A 26,766-nucleotide genomic window follows, 5' to 3' on the forward strand; every position below is an offset into this window, starting at 1 on the left:
ATCAAAATCATACTATTAGTAAAATAACAACCTATGTAAATATTAATTATGTCTTATTTAATTGGAGTCAGATAAGAGATTAATGATCAAATGAAGAAATGCATAAATCCATATCTTATTATCTAATGTGAAAGGAAAGACTGAAACGCGCAAGAATCCTTCGCCACGCCTCTGGAGACCGCCATTGGACCAGTGGGTGGTGCCTACCTTACACACCTGTGCCCGTGCAATTTATAGTCAATACACATTTACGGCGCGCTTGGAAAGCTCACCGATCTGTGCACTATAATACTACCTATATGCATCCCGATGCGCTCGAGGGCGCACCTGGGTTCACACTATTGTGGTATCCAGGGTGCGATTTGTGAAAAAAACAGAGGGGGGGGTTTCATAGGCGTTGATTTCGGCATTTTTTTTTTACATTAACTTACACCGCGATGCTGAGCTACAGTGAAATGATAGAAAAGACAGATGCATTATGTATTAGTCAATTAGCCTCATTTGCGCAAACTGGACGTGCCCGCGCCTCGCTAAACGCCTCATCAGCATTTATGGGACACTAACTCTGCTTGTCATCATAAACAGATAATCAGATTGTGATGTTTATTTCCGCTTTATTAATATGTGGCTGAATATGCTGGCTTCCATCGTTTCGACACTCCATAACCATCTCGCAAGTGTTGATAGGCTATTACTCGTGAGGCGTAACCTGGTCTGTAACAAATCAGATAGCGCCGTGGGCGGGACATTGAGCAAGTCTGCAGAGTGGTGAATACAGAGAGGCTGCGTGGCAGCTGTATCAGAGCCAGCCAAAGTAGCGAATTTTAAAAAACAATATTGACTTTAATCAAACCATGGATCCGTGATAAGTTTTGTGATCTGTCACTACGTATGTCTGTTGCTAACAGTGGTTATTTGGATGGATCGTTGAAACCATCGCACTGGCTCACGCCCCTCTATGAGCTATGTCCTATATAGAGCTCACTCTGTGCGAGTTTGGCTTCTTCATGGACTTGGTCTACAGGGGTATCTATATTTGATATCTGCTACGCAGCAGGCTGGTCTTTGCCGTCTACGTTGTCAGATTGTACAGCTTAGACGTCCCTGCCCTACGAGCGCAGGTTCTCTCGGCTCAATCATGCACGCTCATGCGTTTTATGTGTACACCACGGTGCGCTCAGCGAGCTCACCAACGTGACTCTGAATTTACTTATCTCACACACCCGCGGCGCGCTCTGTATCTCGTTGTCTTGTGCTATGTTATGTGCCTCCGGTGTGTTTAAAACCCCACCGTATGCGCGTCAACATTTTATATGGTGCTTACACATTTGCTTTAAAGCTGTGAATATGCCGGGTATAGGGCCACATGCAGTGTCTCTCCGGTAAGGCACTTCAGTATGTTGTTTATGCACGGCATGATGGGATTACATTCCCCCATAGCGTCAGCTAACTGAGTCTCTTGCCGTGCTACAAACGTCTACGCAGGGAGTGTTATTCGGCTGCACGCTTCAGTCGAATAATAATGAGCTCTTGACGCTTGAACCGCACTTACATAAGAACGTGTGCATCCCGTGCGCGGGTTCAAACGTCATTGGTCTGTACTTTGTACAGACGTTAACCAATAGGCTTCAATCATGGAGTAAACAGGAGTTTCCCCCATAGCGTCAGCTAACTGACGCAATGCTTCTTTCCCGTTATTTCAGGGAACCGGGGTTACGTGAGTAACCTAACCCTGTGTAGCAGCACTACCCAGAGACGGGCTGAATAAGTGCTTTAATTAGAGACAGGTGCGCTATGGGTGTAGGTCTGTATAAAAGAAAGGTCTCCAGCGTTGTTTAAGCGTGTTGACGGTTGTTTGCTGCTGCGACTTTGGACGTTAAAGGTCTGTTTCCTTGGTGGATCTGTGAGCCGTTTGGGACGAGTATTTGAGTGGGGACTTGCTGCATTTTGGGTAGGTCACAGTGTATAAATTAGTTTTATTTACGATGAGCTGTTGACTGCATGCGCTTTGTTCATTTGTTTTAGTATTCTTTCCGGGCTGTATTATTCGTGACGTGCTGTGGTGTTAGCAAGGCGGACTCTATTTCACAGGTTCGTATACTATCGTGAGTTATTTAATGTAAAGGGAGCTGTTATTTGTAAGCGCTCTATTTGTTTATATAGTATACATGCTGTGCGGAGTTAGTCCATCCTTTGACATGTCAGCAGTGCCGACTCTCAAATAATCAGGTGGGTATGCACTGATTTATCGCATGCCGATTATGTAAATTCTACCGTTAATGCTGTCATTTTCTTTTATCAGCTTAAAGCGCTCCGGGGGTATACGGCCATGACACTGTGTAGCTGATTGTGACCCAGCTTCCCCTTCTTTTTGGTTTTGTTGTCATCATTTTTTCTATTTAGTTTACGTACCTGCTGGGCGGCATACATTTCTGCGACGCCTGGTCCATCCCTTCATCTATGCTGTCCTGCTCCTGGGAATAACTGTGGGACAGGGTATTAGTTCGTGCGGGTAGTCGCGCACCCCCGCATTGTTTCAACCGGAGGAGGTTTGCGTGGTTGTATGGTACGTTTGTGGTTGTATGTATGAGTAAGTTAAAGTGGGTGTGTGTGTGTGTGCGACTTATAGTGTGAGAAGGACACGTTGTTCAGTGTGTGTGTGCGCGCGTGTGAATTTAAAGTGTGTATAGTGTGCGGATGGTAAATGGATTATGGTTTACGTGAGGAATGAGTGCTAGTGTGTTTACTTTATTTTGTATTTTGTTATAAATGATGATGTGATTTATTTTGTTTTTTTTTTGTTTATTTGATTTAATATTGGTTTCACAATTTAGTGTTTCTTTGGTTATTTTGTGGAGCGTGGTATTCTATTCAACTGTCAGATCGGTCTGGGGAGGAGTGTAATTTCTTTAAATTTCTTTTTTTGTAATTGTTCACTTAAGTGGTTTGTAATTTTGTTTTTTTGAAACACGTGTGGTGAAGTGAGCCCAAAGAAATTTGTATTTAAAGTGTGTGGTGAAGGGGAGATTTGCTTTTCTTTATTTCTCCCTGTGACTCGATCTAAACTGTTGATGTCTGGTACCTAATCTAGTGTTTTTAAAATGAAGCTAGCTTCACTAGTCTCTTGATCAAGACATTACATTTAAATTGTGATTTTACTCTGCAAAAATAAAGTATTGTTATTTTGTATTCACGTCTCCTCTGCATCTTTGTGGGAACTAACCTGTGTGCCATTTATTTATATTTCCCTGGGTGCAATTCCCAGGGTGGCGTAGTCGGTGTTACAAAGATTTAGGTGTTTACAAAATCTTTAAGAGGTTCTAAATAGTACCTTGTTAAAAGTAAACTGTGGTTGGAATAATACCACAGGGTGCCACATTTTGGCGTATAGTCGGCAGGGTCCCACAATGATTCGGTTGATTTGAGACGTGAATTTGTTTTCTGTATAGTGTGAATGTTGTGTTTGTTTGTTTCCTTTTTGTGTTGAAACAGGACGGTGGTGTGCACAGAAGGTCTTACCCATTTGGTAAGTGTGACTAATTTTGTAAAAATGGATGAGGAATTACAGGAACTCCGTGATTTAGTGTTACAGTTGCGGGCTGAAAACGAGAAGTTGAAACAGGATCGGGCTGCCACAGATGTGGCCGAACCGAGACCTGGCCCATCTACGGCGTCATCGGTATCAGGCATAGATCCCCCATTGGCGGATGCTGGTGCATCAGCCGTGGAGAGGTTTTTGTTTATACCACGAGATCGTAAGTTTCCCAAATTTAATGGTAGAACAGGAATTAGTATAAATGAATGGGTTGATGAGGCAGAGGCATGTATGAGGGTGCGTCACATGTCCATTTCCGATCGGGCATTTTTCTTATTCGATCATTTGGAAGGGGAAGCTCGGGAAGAAATTAGATATCGTCCTATAGGGGAGCGGGAAGATCCAGAGAAAATAATTTTCGCATTACGTGAGTTGTATGGATGCTCTCAGTCCTATGTGGCTTTATAAGAAGCGTTTTTTTCTAGGAGACAGCATGAGGGAGAAACCCTTTTGGAGTTTTCTCTAGCGCTCATGGGTCTACTAGAGAGGGTTAAACAGCGGTCACCAGGTGGTCTGCTAAATTCTGACGCGTTATTGCGGGACCAATTCGTTGAACATGTGCGTGAGAGTAACCTTCGTCGAGAATTAAAACAGCTCGTTCGTCGTCAGCCAAATTCCACCTTGCTGGAAGTGCGAAGTGAAGCGATACGGTGGGAACAAGAAGGGACCCCAGGGGGCACTAGGGGACGTAGCCATTCGGTTCCATCAGTCCAGGGTTTCCAGTATGGGGTGGGGGGAGGCGCATACACGGCGACTAGTGGTGTACTTCCACGCTCGGAGTTAAGCGAATTGAGAGAGATGTTCAAAGCGCAGCAGAAACAGCTCGATCAGCTCACCCAAACCATCACACGGTTACAAGGACCCATATCTCGTGTTCCCTCTGCTCGTAGTGGTCCGATTATATGTAGGCGATGCAATAGACCGGGACATATTGCTCGGGAGTGTGTGGGGGATCGTGTGGCCCCTCAGTCTAGGACTTTGCCCCTCAATTCTGATTTGCCAACAGAGGGTAGGTTGCCCCAGTTGGGCCAGCAGTCGGAAAACTAATCCCCACCGAGTTGCGGAGCCACGATTCGGTTGGGGATAATGGCGGCTCAGAAATAGGGTATAGTTTACGCTCGTTACCACAATTGGTGTCTTCGTGTCCACACCTAGATGTCCGTATTGGTGGGGTGGTTGTGTCTTGTTTAATAGACACTGGGTCAATGGTGTCTACGATCACGGAGACCTGTTTTCGTAGACATTTTGAACCATGGGGGCAAGACCGCTTGAAGTCCTGCCAGTGGCTGTTATTGCGTGCCGCCAACGGGCTTTCCATTCCATACATTGGATATTTGGAACTAGAGGTCGAACTATGTGGTCATGGTTGTACCAGAGTGTGGTATTCTGGTTGTTAAGGACCCCCCTGGAGGCATTGGGGGCCAAGCCCCTGGTGTCCTAGGAATGAATGTCTTGGGACGATGTTACCAGAAACTGTTTGGGCAGCATGGTTCGGCACTTTTTAATTTCCCTTCTGTGGCAGGTGCACCTTCTTTGAGACAGGCATTGCAGCAGTGCCATCAAGTGAGTACTCAACCTTCTGGTGGGTCGGGGTGCGTTCGGGTACGTGGTCCTCGGACACAACGAGTAACAGGTGGTACTATTACGTTAATAGCGGCGACCTGTTCAGAACAGTTTGCGGATGGGGCAGTACTCCTTGAACCCCCAGAGTCAGGGCTACCGGAAAATTTGTTAGTTTCACCCGCCCTGGTTCGTATCATTAAGGGGACAGTTTATGTTCCAGTAGTCAATGTGGGTACTTTAGATGTTATGCTTTACCCGCATAGGGTTTTAGGTAACTTAAGTACTGTACATGTAATTAGTCTACCTGCAGGGGTTACAGAGGTTAGGTCTAGTACAATATCAGCAGCTTCACCAGTGTCTCACCCCACGGTACAAGCACAGATAGATGCGATCGATTTGGCTTCATTGCCTGCTGAAGAACAAGGCAAGGTAAAAGTCTTGTTACAGCAGTATCAGTCAATTTTTGCTGCTCACGAAAGTGACTTGGGTTGCACAAACCTCATTTCTCATAATATTCCATTGGTAGATGAGGCTCCAGTAAGGCAACGACATCGACGTATTCCCCCTTCAGAGTATGAAACCGTCCGGGCCCATATAAATCAGTTGTTGGAGTCCCAGGTCATTAGGGAGAGCTGCAGCCCATATGCCTCCCCTATTGTTCTGGTGAAAAAGAAGGATGGTAGTCTGCGCTTATGCGTGGACTACCGTCAATTGAATGCTAAAACCAGAAGAGATGCTTTTCCATTGCCTCGCATAGAGGAATCGCTGGATGCATTGTCGGGGGCCAAATGGTTCTCTACGTTAGATCTGGCTAGTGGTTATAATCAGGTCCCCGTCAGTGAGGGAGACAAGGCAAAGACCGCTTTTTGCACCCCGTTCGGGCTATTTGAGTGGAATCGAATGCCGTTCGGGCTCTGCAATGCCCCCTCCACATTCCAGCGCCTGATGGAGCGGGTCTTTGGAGATCAACAATATCAGTCTCTTCTGTTGTATTTAGATGACATTGTGGTCTTCTCATCATCTATTAGCCAGCACCTGGAGCGGTTAGGGGTGGTGTTTGGGCGCTTGGAGAGGGAAAACTTAAAGGTGAAGCTAGAGAAGTGTGCCTTTTTTCAGCCTGAGGTAAGGTATTTGGGTCACATTATTTCAAGCAAGGGAGTTGCTACTGACCCTAGTAAGATTGAGACAGTGAGACAGTGGCCCAACCCTCTACAGTTAAAGAGCTGCGTTCCTTTCTTGGCTTCGCCAGCTACTACCGCCGTTTTGTAAATGGTTTTGCAAAGTTGGCTGCTCCTTTGCATCGGCTGGTGGGAGAACTGACGGGAGGCAAGCGTAGGTCAAGGCAACAAGAGGGAGAGGTGTTTTCCAGCGCCTGGGGTAAGGAGTGTCAAGATGGTTTTGAGGAAGTAAAATGTAGGCTAACCACCGCCCCTGTGTTGGCATACGCTGATTTCACCAAGCCCTTTGTTCTTGAGGTGGATGCGAGCCATGGGGGACTAGGGGCAGTCCTCTCACAAGAACAGGGTGGTAAAGTGCGTCCACTTGCGTATGCCAGCCGCAGTCTTAGACCCAACGAACGTAACATGTCAAACTACAGCTCCATGAAGCTGGAGTTTTTGGCACTTAAGTGGGCTATGACTGAACGTTTTCGAGAATATCTGTTGGGAAATCGGTGTACGGTGTACACTGATAATAACCCCCTCAGCCACTTGGCCACTGCCAAGTTGGGGGCAACAGAACAGCGGTGGGTTGCTCAATTAGCTGCCTTTGATTTCTACCTCAAGTATAGGTCGGGTAGGAGCAATACCAATGCAGATGCTCTGTCCAGGTTGCATCCTCCAATTGCAGGAGGGGAGCTAGGCCCTGGTACTATGATCCCATCGTTATTGAGGAGAGCTATGGGGGAGGACCACACAATTGTGGCTTCCCAGCATACCATGGCTATGTTCCCTGGCCATTCACCTGTGGAGCTGGCATCTTTACAGGCTGCTGATCCAGTGATTAGCGAAGCCCTAAGATTCTGGAAAGACAGGAGGTATCCTGGCCCAGAGGAGCGACAGAGCATGTCTAGGCAGAGTTTAGTCCTGTTGAGGCAGTGGAAACGTCTGTCTGAGCAAGATGGAGTCTTGTATAGAAGGGTAATGCGTCCAGATGGTAAGGAGGAGACTTTCCAGTTGGTTTTGCCGACCGTGTGAAGGTGGAAGTTTTGACCCAACTCCATCAAAACCATGGTCATCAAGGTGTGGAACGCACCCTTGAACTGGTGCGGCAGCGATGTTATTGGCCTTGTGTTGCAGAAGAGGTGGCCCAGTGGTGTCAGCGGTGTGAACGTTGCCAAGTGGCAAAAGAAACACGGCCACCTGCTCGGGGGCCTATGGGCCATTTGTTGGCTTCTTGCCCAAACGAGGTCATCGCCATCGATTTTACAATGTTAGAACCATCTAGTTCAGGGGTAGAAAACGTGCTGATAATGACCGACGTCTTTAGTAAGTACACTGTTGCTGTCCCAACTCGTGACCAGCGGGCCGAGACTGTGGCACGATTGCTAGTGACTGAATGGTTCTGTAAATTTGGCGTTCCCGCTCGGCTCCATTCGGACCAAGGTCGAAATTTCGAGTCTGGGTTAATTTACCAGTTATGTGATCTCTATGGGGTCATCAAATCACGGACCACTCCATACCACCCAGCGGGAAACGGGCAATGTGAACGGTTTAACCGTACACTTCACAATCTCTTGCGGACCCTTCCGAGCTCGAGGAAGCGAGATTGGGTATCGTGCCTTCCTCAATTGGTGTTTTCTTATAATACTACTCCTCATCAGACCACCGGAGAGTCGCCACATTTTTTAATGTTTGGCCAGGAGGCACGATTACCTGTAGATTTCTTGCTGGGAAGGGTGTCGGAGCCCGTAGAAGGTGAGGTACATGAGTGGGTGTTGGAGCACCAGACTCGATTACAGGTAGCTTTCAAGGGAGCTCGAGAACAACTGCAGGTTGCAGCAAGGAAGCGGAAAGAGCAGCATGATCAATTAGTCCGGGATTCTGCGCTTGTGGTAGGCCAGTTAGTGTACCTTCGAAATTATGGGGTTCGGGGGCGCCATAAGATCAGTGACCTTTGGAGTCCTGTGGTATATCAGATCTTGCGAGCTCCCGAGGAAGGTGGCGTAGTATATACTATTGCTCCTGTCGATGATATGACTCAAGTACGAACGGTACATCGTTCTCTGATTAAGGAACAGTTTGGATCTGAGTCAGAAGCTCAGGAGGAACTTGAGCCCAGGCCAGATCTAGAAGAGAACCTGCCTGTTCGAGAGGAAGGTTCTTTTCATTTGGAAGAGGAGGATGTAGATCTTGCGAGAGTTGTTAGAGTGGTCCCTGGGTGTTCAGAGCTTATGGTGCAAGCCCATTCTCAGGATGGTGAGAGGGATATTGTACCCCCTCTGAGAACTGGCACGGTGCAAGTGGATGCTTCTATGTTGGTTGAGGGAGGGGCAAGGTCTGGACTGGACAATTCTCCTCGTGAGGTTAGGAGTGTGGTTAGGAGGACCAGTCGAGTTACAGCAGGCCAGCATTCCAATGTGAACCGCCTCCCTAGGCCAGCAATGGGGTCCAACGGGGTAGTTAATGCAGTCACTGTGCTTTTCAGGCCATGGAATTGAAGTGGCCCTGTGATCGCCGGGACGTCGATCCAATTCGAGGGGGGTAGATTGTAGCAGCACTACCCAGAGACGGGCTGAATAAGTGCTTTAATTAGAGACAGGTGCGCTATGGGTGTAGGTCTGTATAAAAGAAAGGTCTCCAGCGTTGTTTAAGCGTGTTGACGGTTGGTTGCTGCTGCGACTTTGGACGTTAAAGGTCTGTTTCCTTGGTGGATCTGTGAGCCGTTTGGGACGAGTATTTGAGTGGGGACTTGCTGCATTTTGGGTAGGTCACAGTGTATAAATTAGTTTTATTTACGATGAGCTGTTGACTGCATGCGCTTTGTTCATTTGTTTTAGTATTCTTTCCGGGCTGTATTATTCGTGCCGTGCCGTGGTGTTAGCAAGGCGGACTCTATTTCACAGGTTCGTATACTATCGTGAGTTATTTAATGTAAAGGGAGCTGTTATTTGTAAGCGCTCTATTTGTTTATATAGTATACATGCTGTGCGGAGTTAGTCCATCCTTTGACATGTCAGCAGTGCCGACTCTCAAATAATCAGGTGGGTATGCACTGATTTATCGCATGCCGATTATGTAAATTCTACCGTTAATGCTGTCATTTTCTTTTATCAGCTTAAAGCGCTCCGGGGGTATACGGCCATGACACTGTGTAGCTGATTGTGACCCAGCTTCCCCTTCTTTTTGGTTTTGTTGTCATCATTTTTTCTATTTAGTTTACGTACCTGCTGGGCGGCATACATTTCTGCGACGCCTGGTCCATCCCTTCATTTATGCTGTCCTGCTCCTGGGAATAACTGTGGGACAGGGTATTAGTTCGTGCGGGTAGTCGCGCACCCCCGCATTGTTTCAACCGGAGGAGGTTTGCGTGGTTGTATGGTACGTTTGTGGTTGTATGTATGAGTAAGTTAAAGTGGGTGTTTGTGTGTGTGCGACTTATAGTGTGAGAAGGACACGTTGTTCAGTGTGTGTGTGCGCGCGTGTGAATTTAAAGTGTGTATAGTGTGCGGATGGTAAATGGATTATGGTTTACGTGAGGAATGAGTGCTAGTGTGTTTACTTTATTTTGTATTTTGTTATAAATGATGATGTGATTTATTTTGTTTTCTTTGTTTATTTGATTTAATATTGGTTTCACAATTTAGTGTTTCTTTGGTTATTTTGTGGAGCGTGGTATTCTATTCAACTGTCAGATCGGTCTGGGGAGGAGTGTAATTTCTTTAAATTTCTTTTTTTGTAATTGTTCACTTAAGTGGTTTGTAATTTTGTTTTTTTGAAACACGTGTGGTGAAGTGAGCCCAAAGAAATTTGTATTTAAAGTGTGTGGTGAAGGGGAGATTTGCTTTTCTTTATTTCTCCCTGTGACTCGATCTGAACTGTTGATGTCTGGTACCTAATCTAGTGTTTTTAAAATGAAGCTAGCTTCACTAGTCTCTTGATCAAGACATTACATTTAAATTGTGATTTTACTCTGCAAAAATAAAGTATTGTTATTTTGTATTCACGTCTCCTCTGCATCTTTGTGGGAACTAACCTGTGTGCCATTTATTTATATTTCCCTGGGTGCAATTCCCAGGGTGGCGTAGTCGGTGTTACAAAGATTTAGGTGTTTACAAAATCTTTAAGAGGTTCTTAATAGTACCTTGTTAAAAGTAAACTGTGGTTGGAATAATACCACAGGGTGCCACACCTGCAAGTAAGCCTACGATGGCCCTTTATGGGCCCACTTAGGGCTAGTCTAAGTGCCCCGCGCAGGTTTGCTCATTGGCAAAACGTTGGCCCTTTAGCGCTGGCCCTGCGCGGGCAGCCCTCACTTGTCCCCCAGGAAGCCCTCATACAGAAAAATCCCCAGAGTTAAATGAACACTGCTGGATGTATATATTGTCCCAATCTTACAGAGTGTTAAAAAGTAACAATGAAGCAGAATTAAAAGCTCTGTTCTCCTCTTTCTCAACATCTCTGTCTGAAACCTAAAATTGCATTTCACATCTTACTTGTAGAGTCATTTTCTTAACTTATGTTAAGATGTTGTCTGTTTCATTTTAAGTCACCATTATTGTGATCAGTGGTTGTTTTAGTTGGAATTTGACTCTTGACCGTTGGCTTGTAAGTGTTTTCTGGCTTCTATATCTAAGTGTGTTTAAAACACATGTTATAGCAAAGAAAAGGCAATTGTCTAATTGAATATTGATGGTTGATACATAAACATTGTCAAACCTAATCATTTAATGAACAGATTTATTAATATAGTTTTCCCCCCTCATCAGAAGCATCCTTTTCCGTTAATAATGAAATACTACAGTGTAAGGTCCAGAACTCTCATAGCAGTTTATCATTCTGAAGGATTTTGATAGTTTGCACATAAACATTAACCACTGCATAATGTAGATGCACAGACATCAAGAATCAGAGTATGAATCTCAACAATGGTGACAAAGATGGTTAAAAAAGGTCATTATTTAATCATGCTGCGGTTCATTCTGGGAGCCCTGGATGAGATTTGTAATTTGTTGATACCCAGCATGCATTGCAGCATGAAGCTTTTCATTTTATTGTCACCATCATTGTGATTCATACTCTGATTCTTGATATTTGTGTGTCTACATTACACACCGGTTAATTTTGAGTGTCAGTAGTTTCAAAATTCTTCAGAAAGACAAACTGCTATGATAGAGCTGGATCTCATACTATAGTATCACATTATTGTCAGAGAAAGATGCTTCTGATAAGTGTGCAAACAATAAATTAATACATACGTTTTCATATGATGATGTTTAGACTTTATTTACTGAACTGACCACTACCAAACGGTTGCACTCTGCCATAACAAACATGTCTTAAACACACAAAGTTATAGCAATCAAACAATTGAACAATGTAAGAGTCAAGAGTCAAGTTTAACTAAATCAAACACTGATCACAATAGTGGTGACTTTAAATGAAACAAAATCTCAACCTTAAGTAAGAAAATGACTCTACAAGTAAGATGTAAAATGCAATTTTAGATTTCAGACAGAGATTGTGAGAGAGAGGATAACAGAGCTTTTAATTCTGCTTCATTGTTACTTTTTAACACTCTGTAAGATGGGACAATATATACATCCAGCAGTGTTTATTTAACTCTGGGTATTTTGCTGTATGAGGACTTCCTGGGGGCTAAGTGAGGGCTGCCCATGCAGCGCCAGCGCAAAGGGGCCAACGTTTCGCCAGTGAGCAAACCTGCGCGGGCCCTTAGGCTATGCCCATACAGGGCCATCGTAGGCTTACTTGCAGGGAAGCGTTTCCTTCCTAATCTGGCTGCAATTTTCATGCAAGACAATGCCCACAGTCACACTGCATAACAGAAATCGCAATTCAGCTAAGAACATACAGTTGTGCTCATAAGTTTACATAACCTGGCAGAATTTATGTTTTCTTGGCCATTTTGAATATGAATGATGCATATGAACTGTAAATCATACTACTCGCTTTAAATCATAATGACAACAGAAACTTCCCAAATGACCCTGATCAAAATAAAAATCATGGTATGTAAATTTATGAGCACAACTGTAATCAAATGGGCAGGACAGAGTTTTTTTCTAAACTCAACTGAACATCTCTGGAAAATCCTTGGCCATAAAGTTATGAAACTCATGACAGTTACTGAAATGTGGAATGGACCAGAGTGGTGTGAAAAACCAGTCATGTTCTGCGGTCGCAGATGTGCTGAAGTCATTCAAAGTCCCCTACACGTCCTACTATTTTTTTACAACTCCGGCGTGGTTACTTGGAAAAGTGACATCAATGCATACCCGCTATACCCATAGCTACCCTTCACATTTTGAGTGATGAAGATTATAACATTATTTCAGGACAACAAGTTTTATAAATTGTTCTCTAAATTTCATCTCCACGGTAGCTCCTCCAAAAATATAACTTGAAGGATTAAAAATAGCTTGAAGGATTTAATCCCTCATGCTAATTCTGTTTTCTAATTCTGTTAGAAAATTAAAAACCAACACAGACATTATTTATTCACATGTTATTTAATGTAATTGTGTGTACTTATGTTTATTTGCTATTCTACCTTCACCTATATCAAGGCCTATTTAAGTTTCCCCCCAAAAAAGTTACCACTGGGATAGTACCTTATAAAAAGGTCCTAATATGTATCATTTTGGTTCAGATATGTACCTTTGAGGAACCATTATGTACCACTATGGTACCAGTATGCACTTTTAAGAAAGGTAACGCCCCTGTGACAATTTTTGTACCTTCATATAGACTACCTTTTTTGAAGAGTGTGTGTATAGTACTTCTTGGGTCAAACCTGTGAAGTTTCTAATCCCACTAACCAACGTTTATTTGCTGTAGATATGGCACATTCAGTGTTTACTGTATTTACATTTGAGGTTACATCCTACAGAAAAATATAGCTTATTTTGTATACCCTCATTAAGGTGTAAAGACATCACTAAAGGTATGATGTCACTTTAAATTTTAAAGGTAACATGCCAAGGAAAACCAGTAAAGCTGGTGAGAGTCTTAAACCCATGGGGAGAAGAAGAATGGACCGGTGACTGGAGTGACAGGTAAGAGCCAGTGTATTATGGGTAACACTTTAAAATAAGGTTGTATTTGTTAACAATTCGTTAATGCATTAGCTAACATGAACTAACAATGAACAATACTTCTATAGCATTTATTAATCTTTGTTCATGTTAATTTCAGCACTTACTAAATCAAACATTGTAACTGTTAAAGTGAATTAATGCACCATGAAAACTGTATTGAAATAAACTAACATTAACAAGAATTGTATTGGATTGTTCATTGTTTGTTCATATTAGTTAATGTATTTACTAATGTTTACTAATACAAGCTTATTGTAAAAATATGTACCATATTATGAAACCATAATTAAAATATAGCTGCAAGCAGCAATTGCGGGGCCAAGCACCTTCAGCGCAATGAGCACTCAAAGCACAGCAAGCAACATACACGCAACAATCACCCAAAGGCGCATTGAGCACCCCAGGTGCATTAGGCACACAAGGCACAGCAATCACAGAGCCGAACCACCGCAGTGCAGAGCAACAACGGGAAACATGGCAAAAATAGAACATATGTGAACTACAGACAGGTTGAGAATAATTGGTGAGAGAGAAACTTTAATAGAAGAACCCAAGACCTCAGAATCTCAATGCATCTGATTTACTAGATGCGCCACTCAGTTGACACAGTTCATGGGGCAGCAGAAACAGCATAGACATATGCCAATCACCAAAGATGCAGAGCAGAAATAACAGAAATACATCTATATTAAGAATCAAAAAGCTCAAGTGAGATTGAAGACAAGAAGAACATTCTGTTAAGTAATGTTATACAATGTAATATACAGTCACATTAATTTACTATGACAAATAGACAACGTCACGGTCAACTTTGGAGTGTTATTTCTAAGAAAGAATAGAATATCAAAAATCTGTTTAGTCATTTCTGTGTGGATTACTCCAAATATTATACGAGCAGAACCTGGCATAAAATAAACACAATTTGTAAAAGGAGTAGCAAAAAAATCATTTACCATATGCCTTACAATAACACATGAACAGAGTATTGGAAAATGACAAACGAGGTATCGTTGTGATCGGCATAAACGAAAATGTATATCAGACAAAGTATTCAGAAGTTATAAGCAGTTCTATAAGAACTGTTATAGTTTATAAACCCTTGGTGGCGCTGTAATGACTTTCCAGGTACCTTCAGGACATCAAGGTGAAGCTCCTCACCGATTTTTGCACGGATATGTCCAACAGTTCAAAAGATATAACAATTTATGACAAATTTCAAAATGGCGGACAGGCGGTGTGGTCCAACCCGACATAATACATATATACAGATTCGGCATGAGCCAAGGAATACGTAGACACCAAGATCAAAATTTTCTGACTAACATTTCAGTAGTTATAGGCAAAAATAGCCATTTTCAATATCTCATGACCCATAGGTGGCGCTGTCACCAAATTTAGCATGGACCCCCAGCTCATGGTTGACATGAAGTGTACCAAATTTCATTTCAATTGATGAAAGAATGCCCGAAATACAGCCTCAGAACTATTTTTGCATCAACCTCGTTAAGTTTGCGCATTTATTACTTTTGAACAAAGATAAATATCAAAATTCTGTTCAGTCATTTCTGTGCGGCTCACTCCAAAGATCACCTGTGCCAAAATTTATAACAATTTAACCAAATTTGGGGGAGTAGCAAAAAAAAAAGAAATACCGTACATTTCAAAATGGCCACTACTGTAATGGGTGGAGTCTTACTGTAAGGTATTAAAAACAATAAGCGTGATGAGAGCAATCACGTGTACTAAGTAGAATTTTCATAGATCAAGCGGATCAGCAGTTATAACCATTTGAACATTTAATTTTTGCACTGCTGGTGGCGCTAGAGAGTTAGTGCTAGAGACCCCATTTTTTGTCACATGACTTTATAGGACCACCACCACAACTGTGCCAAATTTCATCATTTTCCTACTTGCGGTTCATAGGGCTGCCATAGACTCACATTGGGGAAGAAGAAGATGAAGAATAATAATACTGACAATTCCAATAGGTGCCTCAGCACCTTCGGTGCTTGGCCCCTAATAATAATAATAATAATAATAGTGATTTTTTTATATACAAAGTAATTTATGGTTAAAATTATTCAAGATTCTATACAAATTGAAAATTGTAGTTCTTTGGCTTTTTGACATACATCAAAAGTGTATTCCAATAAAGTTGGTGTAAAAGAGTTACAAATTAGTTTTAATTATACTATGTTTTAGTTAATCTTTTATAGTCTTTTTATAAGGGGTAGATTTAGATTTTAATGTGTGTTTTTGTCAGGAACTGAATTTTGCAGGGCAGTGGCTTTTGGGGAGTATAACTGGATGCCAGCTTGACTCAATATTCACAAGTTTTATTTAAATTCTTATCACTTTCTCTTTCTACTTGCATAACATATAGATCCTCACTGTGGAAGAAAGTGAGTAAAAATGACAGATCCGAGTGTTATTCGTTGGCCAATGATGGGGAGTTCTGGTGGGTATCGTTTCAGATATGACCCATTGCCACCTAAGCATACAATAAATCATGTGTTGTCACTGACACATATTTCACTGTAGGATGTCAGTGGAGGATTTCACCAAAAGCTTCGAAGACCTTGATATTTGCTGCCTCCGCCCTGATTTTCTGAGTGGTACGTCTAAATGCAGCTGGACGTCCACTTGCTATAATGGCAGCTGGGAGGCTGGAACTACAGCTGGTGGATGCATAACAAGAGGTAAAGATTTAAATCTTTAGCAACCTAACGACAAATAATTATTTAATCAAAAGAACCATTATGAAATACTTGTAAAATCAAAATTGTTAGCTCTGAGATCATATACTACATTACTCTTAAAAGTTAGGAATAAATAAACAAATCTTTAAATGTACTTGTTGTTCAAATGCATTCCTATGGTCTGAGACGTATTAGAAATACTAAGGTAAAACAACTACCTTCGTGTTGGTGGGGTTGTTTTCACTATTTTCCATTTTTTATTTATCAATAAATCAATCAATCAATTTGGCTTCTGCGATGGGTAGGGGGGTGTTTCCTCCCTGTGCGCTGAACCGACCTGATGAACCAGTTGTTTCCAGCCCTGATGGTCTTGTGCCAGCTGCTCTTCATCCTCTACAGCCGGGGTTCCCAACCTTTTATGTTCCAGGGACCAGTACATTCAAAAAAAAAAATTCCAGGGACCAGTTGTCAATTTTAAGATGCATCGTTTGAAACATATCACTGTGTAAAAACAGTACAGCCTATCATTTAAATGCATATAGGTGGCAACAAAGGCTACTTGTATGAATATATCAATCTTTTTAAACTTTCAGACCGGTTCACAAAATATTTCCCTTCTCTCCCATACAATTAGGTCTACTTTAAAAGCAACTTGCACAGCACTCACTCACTACCAGTAATGGCAAATTGTATGAAAATACCGGTTTTACCTGTCAAATCTCTCCAGAACCACTAAAGACAATCACTTCAACAGCAACATAGTGTTTTCACTTACCAACAGGTGACAACAAAGACTAATTGTATGAAAAATAGAGCCAGTTTCAATAATACAATATCAAACATACAGTAATTTTTGTTCAGCCTAATCACTAATCAGCCAATACTTTTTAAAAGTATTAAATTAGAGATTAAGCTTTAACCTTTAACAAAAAATACCAGACCAATGAGAACAAAACTATTTTAATGTGAAAAAAACATACGCACTCAAAACAACGCAGAGCGTGCCGGAGTTATGTTTGGGACCATTTTACACCATTGTGGAGTGTAGTAAATGAGGAGACAAAAGACGGAGATGCGTTGAGTCAGCTTTACTATCCACTTCAATACTACTATCACACAGTACAGCGAGTGATATCAAAACACAACACACAACCGAAAACCGTAACTTGTCATTATCTACCACCCCTTCCTTAAAGGTACAGTCCCTTGGTGAATGTCTCTTTCAGTCTTAATTGTGGTCACATAGGCCCCCCCAGAATTCACACATAATGACTGAACAGGTACCCCAAATAGAACATGTGACACTATGCACTACAACAAAATAGAACTGTCCAGCACATAACAGTCCCTGAAACAAAGTCAACGTACAGGGGGGGGACTGGGCGGCCATACCGGCTGCGCTCAACAGCAGAGGGGCCAAGGGCAAAGGGCGGGGCAGGAACAGGGTTAGGGGCAGGGGTGGAGGCTGCCGCAGATGGGCGCCCACGCTGGGGGGGCAGTGCCAGCTGAAGCGGTTCGCCAATGTCCACATGAGCAGGTTTGAGACGGTCAATAGTCACCCACTCAGGCCTGCCTCCCATATCCACAACAAAGTTCTTAGACCCCCCCCACCAGGACACGAAAAGGCCCATCGTATGGGGGCTGCAGCGGGGTCCGATGGCCATCATGGCGGATGAACACATACTTGGATGACGGTAAATCCTTGGGCACGTAGGACCGTGGAAAAGGCCATGATGAGACGTCGGAATGGGGACAAAAGCGTCTGCAATGTTCCGAGACACAACCCGGTGTGAGCGGCACAAACGTCAGCGGCTTGTGGTCAACGAAAGCTGTGAACCACCAGCCCTCCAAAAGGAAACGGAAATGACGGGTGGCGAGGAAAAGACCCAGGAGCTCCCTGTCGAAGGTGCTGTACTTTCTCTCGTTGTCCCGGAGCTTCCTGCTGAAAAATGCCAGGGGCTGTCAGGCTCCACTCACCCACTGCTCGCACACAGCCCCCATAGCGTAATCAGAGGCATCCGTAGTAAGAGCAACTGGGGCGGTCGGAGACGGGTGTGCCAGCAGAGCAGCGTTGGCCAGGGCAGCTTTAGCACCATCAAACGCATCAGTCATCTCTGGGGACCAATCCAACATGTCTGCCGGTCTCCTACCCCGCAAGGCGTGGTACAATGGACGCATGAGCTGGGCCGCACGGGGGAGAAAACAGTTGTAGAAGTTCACCATGCCCAGGAACTCCTGCAGGAACTTGTCAGGGAGGGGAACTGCCCCTTGCGGGGTGACGTGGTGGCCGAGGAAAGTGATGGACGACCGGCCAAACTCGCACTTGGCTGGGTTGATAATGAGGCCATGCTCACTGAGCCAGCCGAACAGCTGCCGAAGATGCATCAAATGGTCGTCTGCGGATGCACTGGCCACTAGAATGTCATCCAAGTAAACAAATATAAATGGCATATCTCGCAGCACAGAGTCCATGAGCTGCTGAAACGTCTGTGCAGCCCCCTTGAGGCCGAAAGGCATCCGTAGGAATTTCGAAAAGGCCAAAGGGTGTGATGACTGCTGTCTTGGGGACATCCTGCAGGTGGACAGGCACCTGGTGGTAACCGCGCACCAGGTCCACCTTTGAGAAAATGGTGGCGCCGGCTAGAGGGGCGGAGAAGTCCTGTATGTGCGCACTGGGCCGGTCGGGTGTGGTGGCATCGTTCAGGCGACGGAAATCTCCACAGGGAAGCCAACCGCCATCAGCCTTGGTCACCATGTGCAGGGGGGAAGCCCACGGGCTGTTGGAGCGGCGCACGATGCCGAGGTGCTCCATGGTGGCAAACTCCTCCCTGGCGATTACCAGCTTGGCAGAGTCGAGGCACCGGCTCGTGGGTAGACTGGTGATGTAGTGCTAGTGATGTAGTGCTCCATGCCATGCTTAGCCACCGCCGATGAAAACGTGGGCGTGGTGATGTCAGGGAACTCAGCGAGCAGGCGTTGATACAGGTCCCCATTGGCCAGCGTGTTCGACAGACAAAGCGCCCCTCTCCTTCCCAGCGTGCAGGGGTACGAAGCAAAAGAGAGGGCGTCGATCAGGCGGCAGTTTGTAACATCCACCAACAGTCTATATGCACAGAGAAAATCCGCTCCCAGGAGCGAAGTAGACACAGCGGCCATGACAAAGTCCCAGCCGAAACGGCGCCCACCGGAACACATTTCCACATGTCTTGTGCCATAGGTACGAATGGGTGTGCCGTTGGCGGCGTCCATAGGGGGGCTATGCCCATCAGCTATGGTGTCCACCGGCTTTGCCGGCAGGATGCTGCGCTGAGCCCCAGAATCGACCAGCAGCCCCCAGCCGGACAAGGTGTCAGTGATGAATAACAGCTTGCAGTCACAGCCAGCGCTCATAGCTGCTAATGAGCGCTGGCCCTGGCTTTTCCCTGGGCTACAAAACTGCAAGGCTGACGACACTGCTTAGCTTTGGCCCCAAACCTGGAATGGTAATAACACCCCCCGTCCTCACGCTGTCGGCGGGCCATCACCGCAGCTGCAGTGTCTGGGTCATCCTCCGAGGGTGGAACAGATGTGGCAGACGTGAACAAATGTGGCAGACGTGCGCTGGGTGGGCAGCAGTGCATGGACAAACTGCTGCCGTTGGCGAGGAAAATCCTGTCTGCCCCCACAGCCAGCGCTCGGTAGTCTTTGGAGGAAGTGAGGGGGGAACTAGCCAGTGCAGTGCGTACGGGTGACGGAAGCTTCCGCAGGAAAATGTGGGCGAAAAGGAACGAGGGATCCGCCCCGCCCAGCACCGCCAGCATCCGCTCCATTAACTCAGATGGCTTGCTGTCGTCCAGGCCGTTCAGGGACAGCAGGCGATCTGCCTTCTCTAGTTCCGAAAGTTCAAACAGGCTCAACAGGAATGCTTTCAGTGCGTCGTACTTGCCGTCAGCTGGCGGAGCCTCTAAGGGCGCACTCACACTATCCAAACCAAACCGCGCTCGGGCGCGTTTGACCCCCAAAGCCTGGTTTGTTTGACAAGTGTGATCGCTCTGTTCCGCGCCCGGGCGCGGATTGGTTAATCGCGCCACGGCCGGGTTGCAGAGGTGGGCCGGAGCGCGGTTCACTTGGGCTCAGGCGCGGAAGGCTGTGGTGTGAGCGCATTCGCGCCTGAGCGCGATTCAAAGGTGAAGACGTCAGCTGCGCGACCACTCACCTTCATCTGCCGCCGTAAAAACCTTTTGATGCGCGCAGCGGGGTTACGTGAATGTCCGAGCTGCACACGTGACAGATCAACTAAGCAATATGATAACATGTGAGAGGGCTGTCTGTAATCGCGCACCAAACGACTCCAGGTAAAAAACACAGACTTATCATTACGGTGGGTTCCAGTGTTAAGGGAGAGCTTTACTTCCTGCTTTTTTCAAAACAAACGCATTTTAATGACGAAAGCGCGCCCGGACTCGGATCGATAAAAAGTACAGTGTGAGTGCGTGCACCATGGGGGAGAAGGGAGGGGTGACAATCGCGCTGGGGCATGGTTTGGTTTGGTTTGGATAATGTGAGTGCGCCCTAACAGTGCCATAGCCCTAGCCGTCGTCGAGGCATCTAAGGCTGCTACCACATGGAAATACTTCGTAACGTCTTGTGTTATTCCTTTCAGCTGGAACTGTGCCTCGATGTGCTGAAACCACGGCCGTGGATTATGCTGCCAAAAGTCTGGTAACTTAATGGTGGCTGCGTAGATAGAGCGACATTAGCCGCGAGAGCGCGTCCACAACATGAGCATTCTGAATGGCACATAACTTGGTTCGAATTCCCTTGTGCATTCTCTTAATTTTGTGCAGATATAATTTGTAATGTTATGTTTATTTTGTATATATCTGATTAATATAATCTAGGTCAGGATACATTTCTTTGCGTTAAATAAAGCGCTATGCTCAAGTTTATGATAAAACTATTTTATTACTAAATTGTTGGGAATTTATTGGTATTTGTTATTTTCATCACATTGTTCCAGGAAGAGCGGGTCCACAACAGTAAAAATAATATATTTAAATTAATTAAATATAAAAAGTAGCCTATCATTGTTTGAAAAATCTGCATTTACTGAAATTATTATTTTGCCAAATTGAAAATTAAATAGAAAATATACTTTGGGGACGGGCTTATATGAATATGTAATGTGAAAATATACCTTGGAATGGGTTGTGCATCCATACTTTGCCATTCCTTGGGTCTTTTTCAGATGGAAAATAACGCTCAAACTCATCAGACAGTGAGGTCAGGTAGCAATGTATCAACTAATGAAATTAGCCATTGAAGTTTGCTGAGGCCCGCTCATCTCTCCACATACTTCTCTGTCACTTCAGGTGCACCATGCTTTTTTTATAGTCCGTTCAGATACGACCTTGCTAAGCAAGGCGCAAGGTGCTCAAAGAAACACATTTTAATTTACTTATTGCTTATTGTTTGGATTAAATAACATGACATGTCATAGCATTTAAAAAAGACAATTATTATTATTATAAAAATATAATTCTGGGAATATTCTGGGAATATTTCAAGGCCCGGGGGTTGGGAATCACTGCTCTACAGCAACTCCTTGTTCTTGGAGGTCACCCACAAGGACGTCAAGCCATCGGGTGCAGGGTTTACCTTGTGGTCGTCTCCAGCCTATAGCTCTCATTGGATGGTCAGAAGGGAGGTGGAGGACATGGCCGAGCCAGCGGGTGCGACGTTGTGCGGCCAGGGAGGATGCTTTTGTCACAGGTCGGAGCGGACCACAGACTTTGTGAGTCACGCCCCTTCCTAGGTTCCACCTCGAGGAGGTCCCAAAAGTACCCCAATGACCAGCCAGCAAAGGTAAGTGCCCACAGAGAAAGGACAGGACGGAGCTCCTTCGTCCCGGTCACACCTCCTGCGATTTTGTTGTTGCTCCCGTGGCGCCCTTCTCTTCTTCCTGAAGGCAGAATAAACCCACTATGAATTTTTGGGGAATAGGTGAACAGCACTACCTAGATCCACTGTGGACTAAGTGTCCTCGGGCCCGTCTCCAGTGGCCTCGTTCTCCTACTCAAGGTTGTGTTGAGTATTGGTTGTCATACTTTCCCTTCTACGTGGAGCCTTCTAGATACCCGAGATGGATGAACATGGACAGGTAAGTAGCGAGGATCGTTGGTGTATTCCTCCACTCTAGGTCTCTGTCAACACAGGGTGAGTTAGCTTTAGCTCTGGGTACAGGTAAGTATCGTTCGTTGCTGTATTCTTCCACTCTAGGCTCTCAAAATGTGCAAGATGAGTTAGCTTTAGCTCTGGGTACAGGTAAGTATCGTTCGTTACTATAATCTTTCACTCTAGGCTCTCAGACTGTGCAAGGTGAGTTAGCTTTAGCTCTGGGTACAGGTAAGTATCGTTCGTCGTTATAGCTTCCTACTTTTAGGCTTCATACAGGGTGCGTTAGCTCTGAGTGTAGGTAAGAATCGGTCGTCGTGATATTTTCCTACTTTAGGCTTTCAGTACATACAGGATAGATTAGCTTAGCTCTGTACAGTACCTCCACGATGAACTCATACACCTCCGTTTCCTCTGGGCCACAGATGGCAGTGGGTAGTCGTAAGGCTTGGGCGATTACTGGTGACAGCAGCTCTCACTCGTTCTGACAGGGGCTCCCCAGACCTGAGGGAAAACTTGGATTTACTGTACACACACAATATTCGGCCGGTTGGGTTAGGCCCGCAAGACCACAGGGCTTCACTCTGCCACTTCAACTCCTCCACTGATGCCCTCATACACGGTGGGGCAGTTTTAGACAGCAGTCGTACTTTGCAACAATAATGCCCAATCAAAAGAAATAGCAAGCATCAAGATCCGTTGTACTCACAGTCTGTGTTGATACTCGTCTCACTCTCTCCACAGCTCGCTTACCGGATGCTCCACAATTCCATCGCGACTTCACCCTGGCCGGTTTTCTTCTCCATGTCTTTAACACAACACACACAAAGGTAAGTATGTTTTCTTCTTAACATTCACATTGCTCACCCCGTTTACTCATCTGCTTCCCATCCTTCAAAGCACGCAGCAAAAATCCTCCAGAGCCTCACTCGTCCTGTTTACTTCCGGGTGTTTGACTCACCGCTTCGCCCGCGGTGCTTCTTCCCCATCAACATGCGTGACTTCTACATCTCCACTGCTCCTTTTGTACCCTATACATCCACGGAGACGCCCAGTCAGCAATCGCCACGTCATTCCTCTCACCTACTGTGAATTCGGCCTGATTTAGGTTGCCCAGGGTTACCCGGAAGTGACGGTGTTTGCGGTATTCGGTCCGGGCAGAACTTTTCCTCTCACCTTTGGTTCCGCCCTAAAAGTCACTCCATGACACTTTGGACTGGCACGTGCGGGCTCTAGCATTTGATTGGAAACCCACTGGGGCCACCTAATGTTCTCGATGGTTCTGAGAGCCAGAATAATCTTGCAGCCAGTGTCTTGTTTAAGGCCCAAGTCTCCGAGCCATAAAGCAGGATGAAGGGTACTGCTGAGTTGTAAATCCGGAGCTTCGTCTTGTGTGAGATAGTCCGGTGCCGCCAGAGTGGTTTCCAGAGAGATAGCAGAGCTGACACAGCCAGGCCTCTTATGCAGGTAATCTCTGGTTTTAGGTCCCTGTTTTCTGTCACTATGGATCCCAGATACACAAAGTTTTTGTCATTGTTGGGCCGGAGGGAAGGTGGATGCGGACATGAACTTGGATTTCGTCCAGCTCACCTGGAGGCGGAGCTTCTCCGCCTCTTCACTGTATATGCCCAGAGCGTCTCTGAGTTGGGTGTAGGACGTGCTGAGCAGGATGATGTCATCAGCATACTCCAGGTCAGTCAGGTGGTAACTGTCGAAGGACACCCGAGGACCCGCTCCCAAACCCTGGACATCAGATGGTCAATGATGCAGTTGAAGAGGTCAGGTGCGGCCACTGGAGATGGGAAACCAGTCTGAGTCTCTGCCGTTGATGCGGACACATTTGAGCGTTGCTGTAAAGCAGCTTGAACAGGGCAATGATCTTGGGTGGTACTCCAAGGGCGTGTAGGATACTCCACAATGAAGTGTGGCAGACGGTATCAAAGGCAGCCTTCAGATCTATGAACCCGATGTAAAGATGGTGATCTTTACGGAATTCATAGGTCTTCTCTATAAGCAAGCGAACGGCGGAGATTTAGTCTATTGTAGAGCAATAAGGCATGAAGCTGGCCTGCTGGGGATGGCTGCTGCTTCTAATGCCTGGGAAACCATGATTAAGCAAGATCCTGGTAAAGCTGGGGATGGAGAGAAGGGTAATGCCTCTGTGGTTGCCATTTTTTAACAGTTGTCAAATATTAAATGTTTTGTTCATTGTGACTTAACTTAAATTACATACCATGGAAAATATTATTTATTGCCATCTGTAGTTTAAACAGAATCTCATGACAATCCATACACTGTAAAAATTATATCACAATATTTGTTTGTTACTTTAACTTAAAGGAACAGTATGTAAGAAATGTATATCACTTAATCATAAAATGGCCCTGATATGTCACTAGACATTAAGAAATCATTTTCATTTCAAATACTTATATCACTGACAACAGTGTTCTGGCCAGGATATTGTCATTTAAAAAGTCGGGTTGCAGCCCTCAACTGATGTTTATGTTGTCATTTTGTGTATTGGCCACCAGTTGTGTGATTGCAGTACCAGTTTTAGCCACAAGTTTTGTTATTGCAATACCAGTTTTGGCCACAATCCTACATACAGTTCCTTTAACAAATTAAGTTAAACAGTTTCTACTTGTTTTTCTAAGTTATACTAACTTAGTAAAACTTTAAAAGGAGGTTAAATTGACTTGAATAATTATGTTGCTTAAACTTCATGCTGCATTTTTTAAAGTGATAGACGTATTTTGTCAATTCGTATAAACTTTTATGACCACTTTTGTATGATTTGCTTTCACCTCTGTGACTTTGGGGTTAGTGGCAGGGTCAGGGCTGTTTTTTTAATAATAATCATGCTTATTTGTATGATTCACTTTGTACAAATTTTATACAAATTATCCAACTTATATGCACATATTTTCGTGGGATCAGTACTTCGGGACAGATAAAATTATTATTATAAATTATATTATTATTTTATTAAACTTGTGTGTCTGTATACCTCTGTTTTAACTCATTGAATGTTTTGCAGATACCTTCTGGACAAACCCACAGTTTCGGGTGAGGATTGAAGAGCTTGATGAGGAATGTGCTGGTGGGCAGTACCCTGAAAACATACTGGTGTCCCTCATTCAGATCAATGAAAAGAGAAACAGAAGTCTTGCTTCTGAACGCTCAATTGGCTTCTATGTTTTTGCGGTCAGTATTAACAAAAAAAAAAACAGTCTACACAATCTGTAAATGTCACAGAATACAGTTATTTTAACTTAAAAAATATTTCAATATATATATATATATATATATATATATATATATATATATATATATATATATATATATATATATATATATATATATATATATATATATATATATATAATGGTTTGATAATTGTTCTTATTTCTAAATTTATTGTTTCTACTTTTACAGATACCACCGAAGGCAAGTAAATATAAATCAAAACTTCTCATTAAATACTACTACTCTGATGAGAGTACAATATTTATTATTATTTTGTTTTTTGAATATACTTTGTTGCATAGTATTCATATAACAGGTGCCTTGAATACAGGTTTTATTTCATTCTTTTTTAGCTGAAAGATGAAATAGGAAATTTCCCAGCCAAGTTCTTTAATCAAAGAAAACCTGTGGCAGATACTGGGATCTTTGTCAAAGTAAGAGAAGTGATGAGTTTCTTTAAACTTAAACCAGGGGAGTATATCATCATACCATCCACTTACAAGCCTAATGAAAATGCAAAATTCATTCTGTCCGTTTACTCAAAAATTGAATCTCATAAGAGAACTGGGAAACGTGGGATGACAGATGTTTGACTGAGGCAAAGTGTTGTGCTTTATGTAGCATTAAATGACTAAGAACCACCCACTTAGAGCCATCCGACATTTATAGTTATAAGTAAGATTTTTTTTATCAATTTGGCAAGTTGTCATGTCCACTTGCAACACATACATTCACATGCATTTTAACCTGAAATATAATTGCTATTGTGAAACATTAGAATTTATAGTATATAAGAGAGGGGAAAACCCAGTGTTAAGTGCTATGCTGTTTATAAACAACCATGATTGTATTTTTTAAACCAGTGTTAGGTCAAATAGAAACATTTTCTGGTAAATTTTACCCAACAGCGGGGTTCGCCCCTTTTTGAACCAATGCTGCGTTGAAAATAACCCAGCCTTTATTTTGTACACTCCAAGATCTTTAACCACTCAAAATGTGTGCAAACCAAATTGTGATGGTCCTTTAATGTATATTATTGTCTCCTTTTGTTATACTTGACTTATATCTGCATTTGTGAAACTTTTTTCAGTCAGTTGATTTAAGTTCTGTTAAACTCATGCTGTAGGTTTGTGTTTAGCTTGGGAGTGTATTCAGTAGTTAACATTTTTATGCAATTTTATCAGCATGTGCTAACAAAAGTAACTTGGAAAACTGTGTACATTAATAAAAAA

At 43.9% G+C, this 26,766-nt stretch overlaps 1 protein-coding gene across 1 annotated transcript in view; it reads left to right on the plus strand.

The window, feature by feature from the left end:
- LOC141362569 (calpain-1 catalytic subunit-like) overlaps window positions 1-26,766 on the plus strand; it is a 40,747-nt gene extending 13,981 nt beyond the window's left edge. The window contains exons 8-13 of the mRNA XM_073864841.1: window positions 13,306-13,391; window positions 15,817-15,891; window positions 15,975-16,132; window positions 25,326-25,492; window positions 25,724-25,735; window positions 25,888-26,766. Coding sequence (XP_073720942.1) covers window positions 13,306-13,391; window positions 15,817-15,891; window positions 15,975-16,132; window positions 25,326-25,492; window positions 25,724-25,735; window positions 25,888-26,127 — 738 coding nt within the window. The 3' untranslated portion in view covers window positions 26,128-26,766. The remainder of the gene's footprint in view (window positions 1-13,305; window positions 13,392-15,816; window positions 15,892-15,974; window positions 16,133-25,325; window positions 25,493-25,723; window positions 25,736-25,887) is intronic.

The sequence above is a fragment of the Misgurnus anguillicaudatus genome, unplaced genomic scaffold (assembly GCF_027580225.2).
Source record: "Misgurnus anguillicaudatus unplaced genomic scaffold, ASM2758022v2 HiC_scaffold_28, whole genome shotgun sequence".
NCBI lineage: Eukaryota > Metazoa > Chordata > Actinopteri > Cypriniformes > Cobitidae > Misgurnus > Misgurnus anguillicaudatus.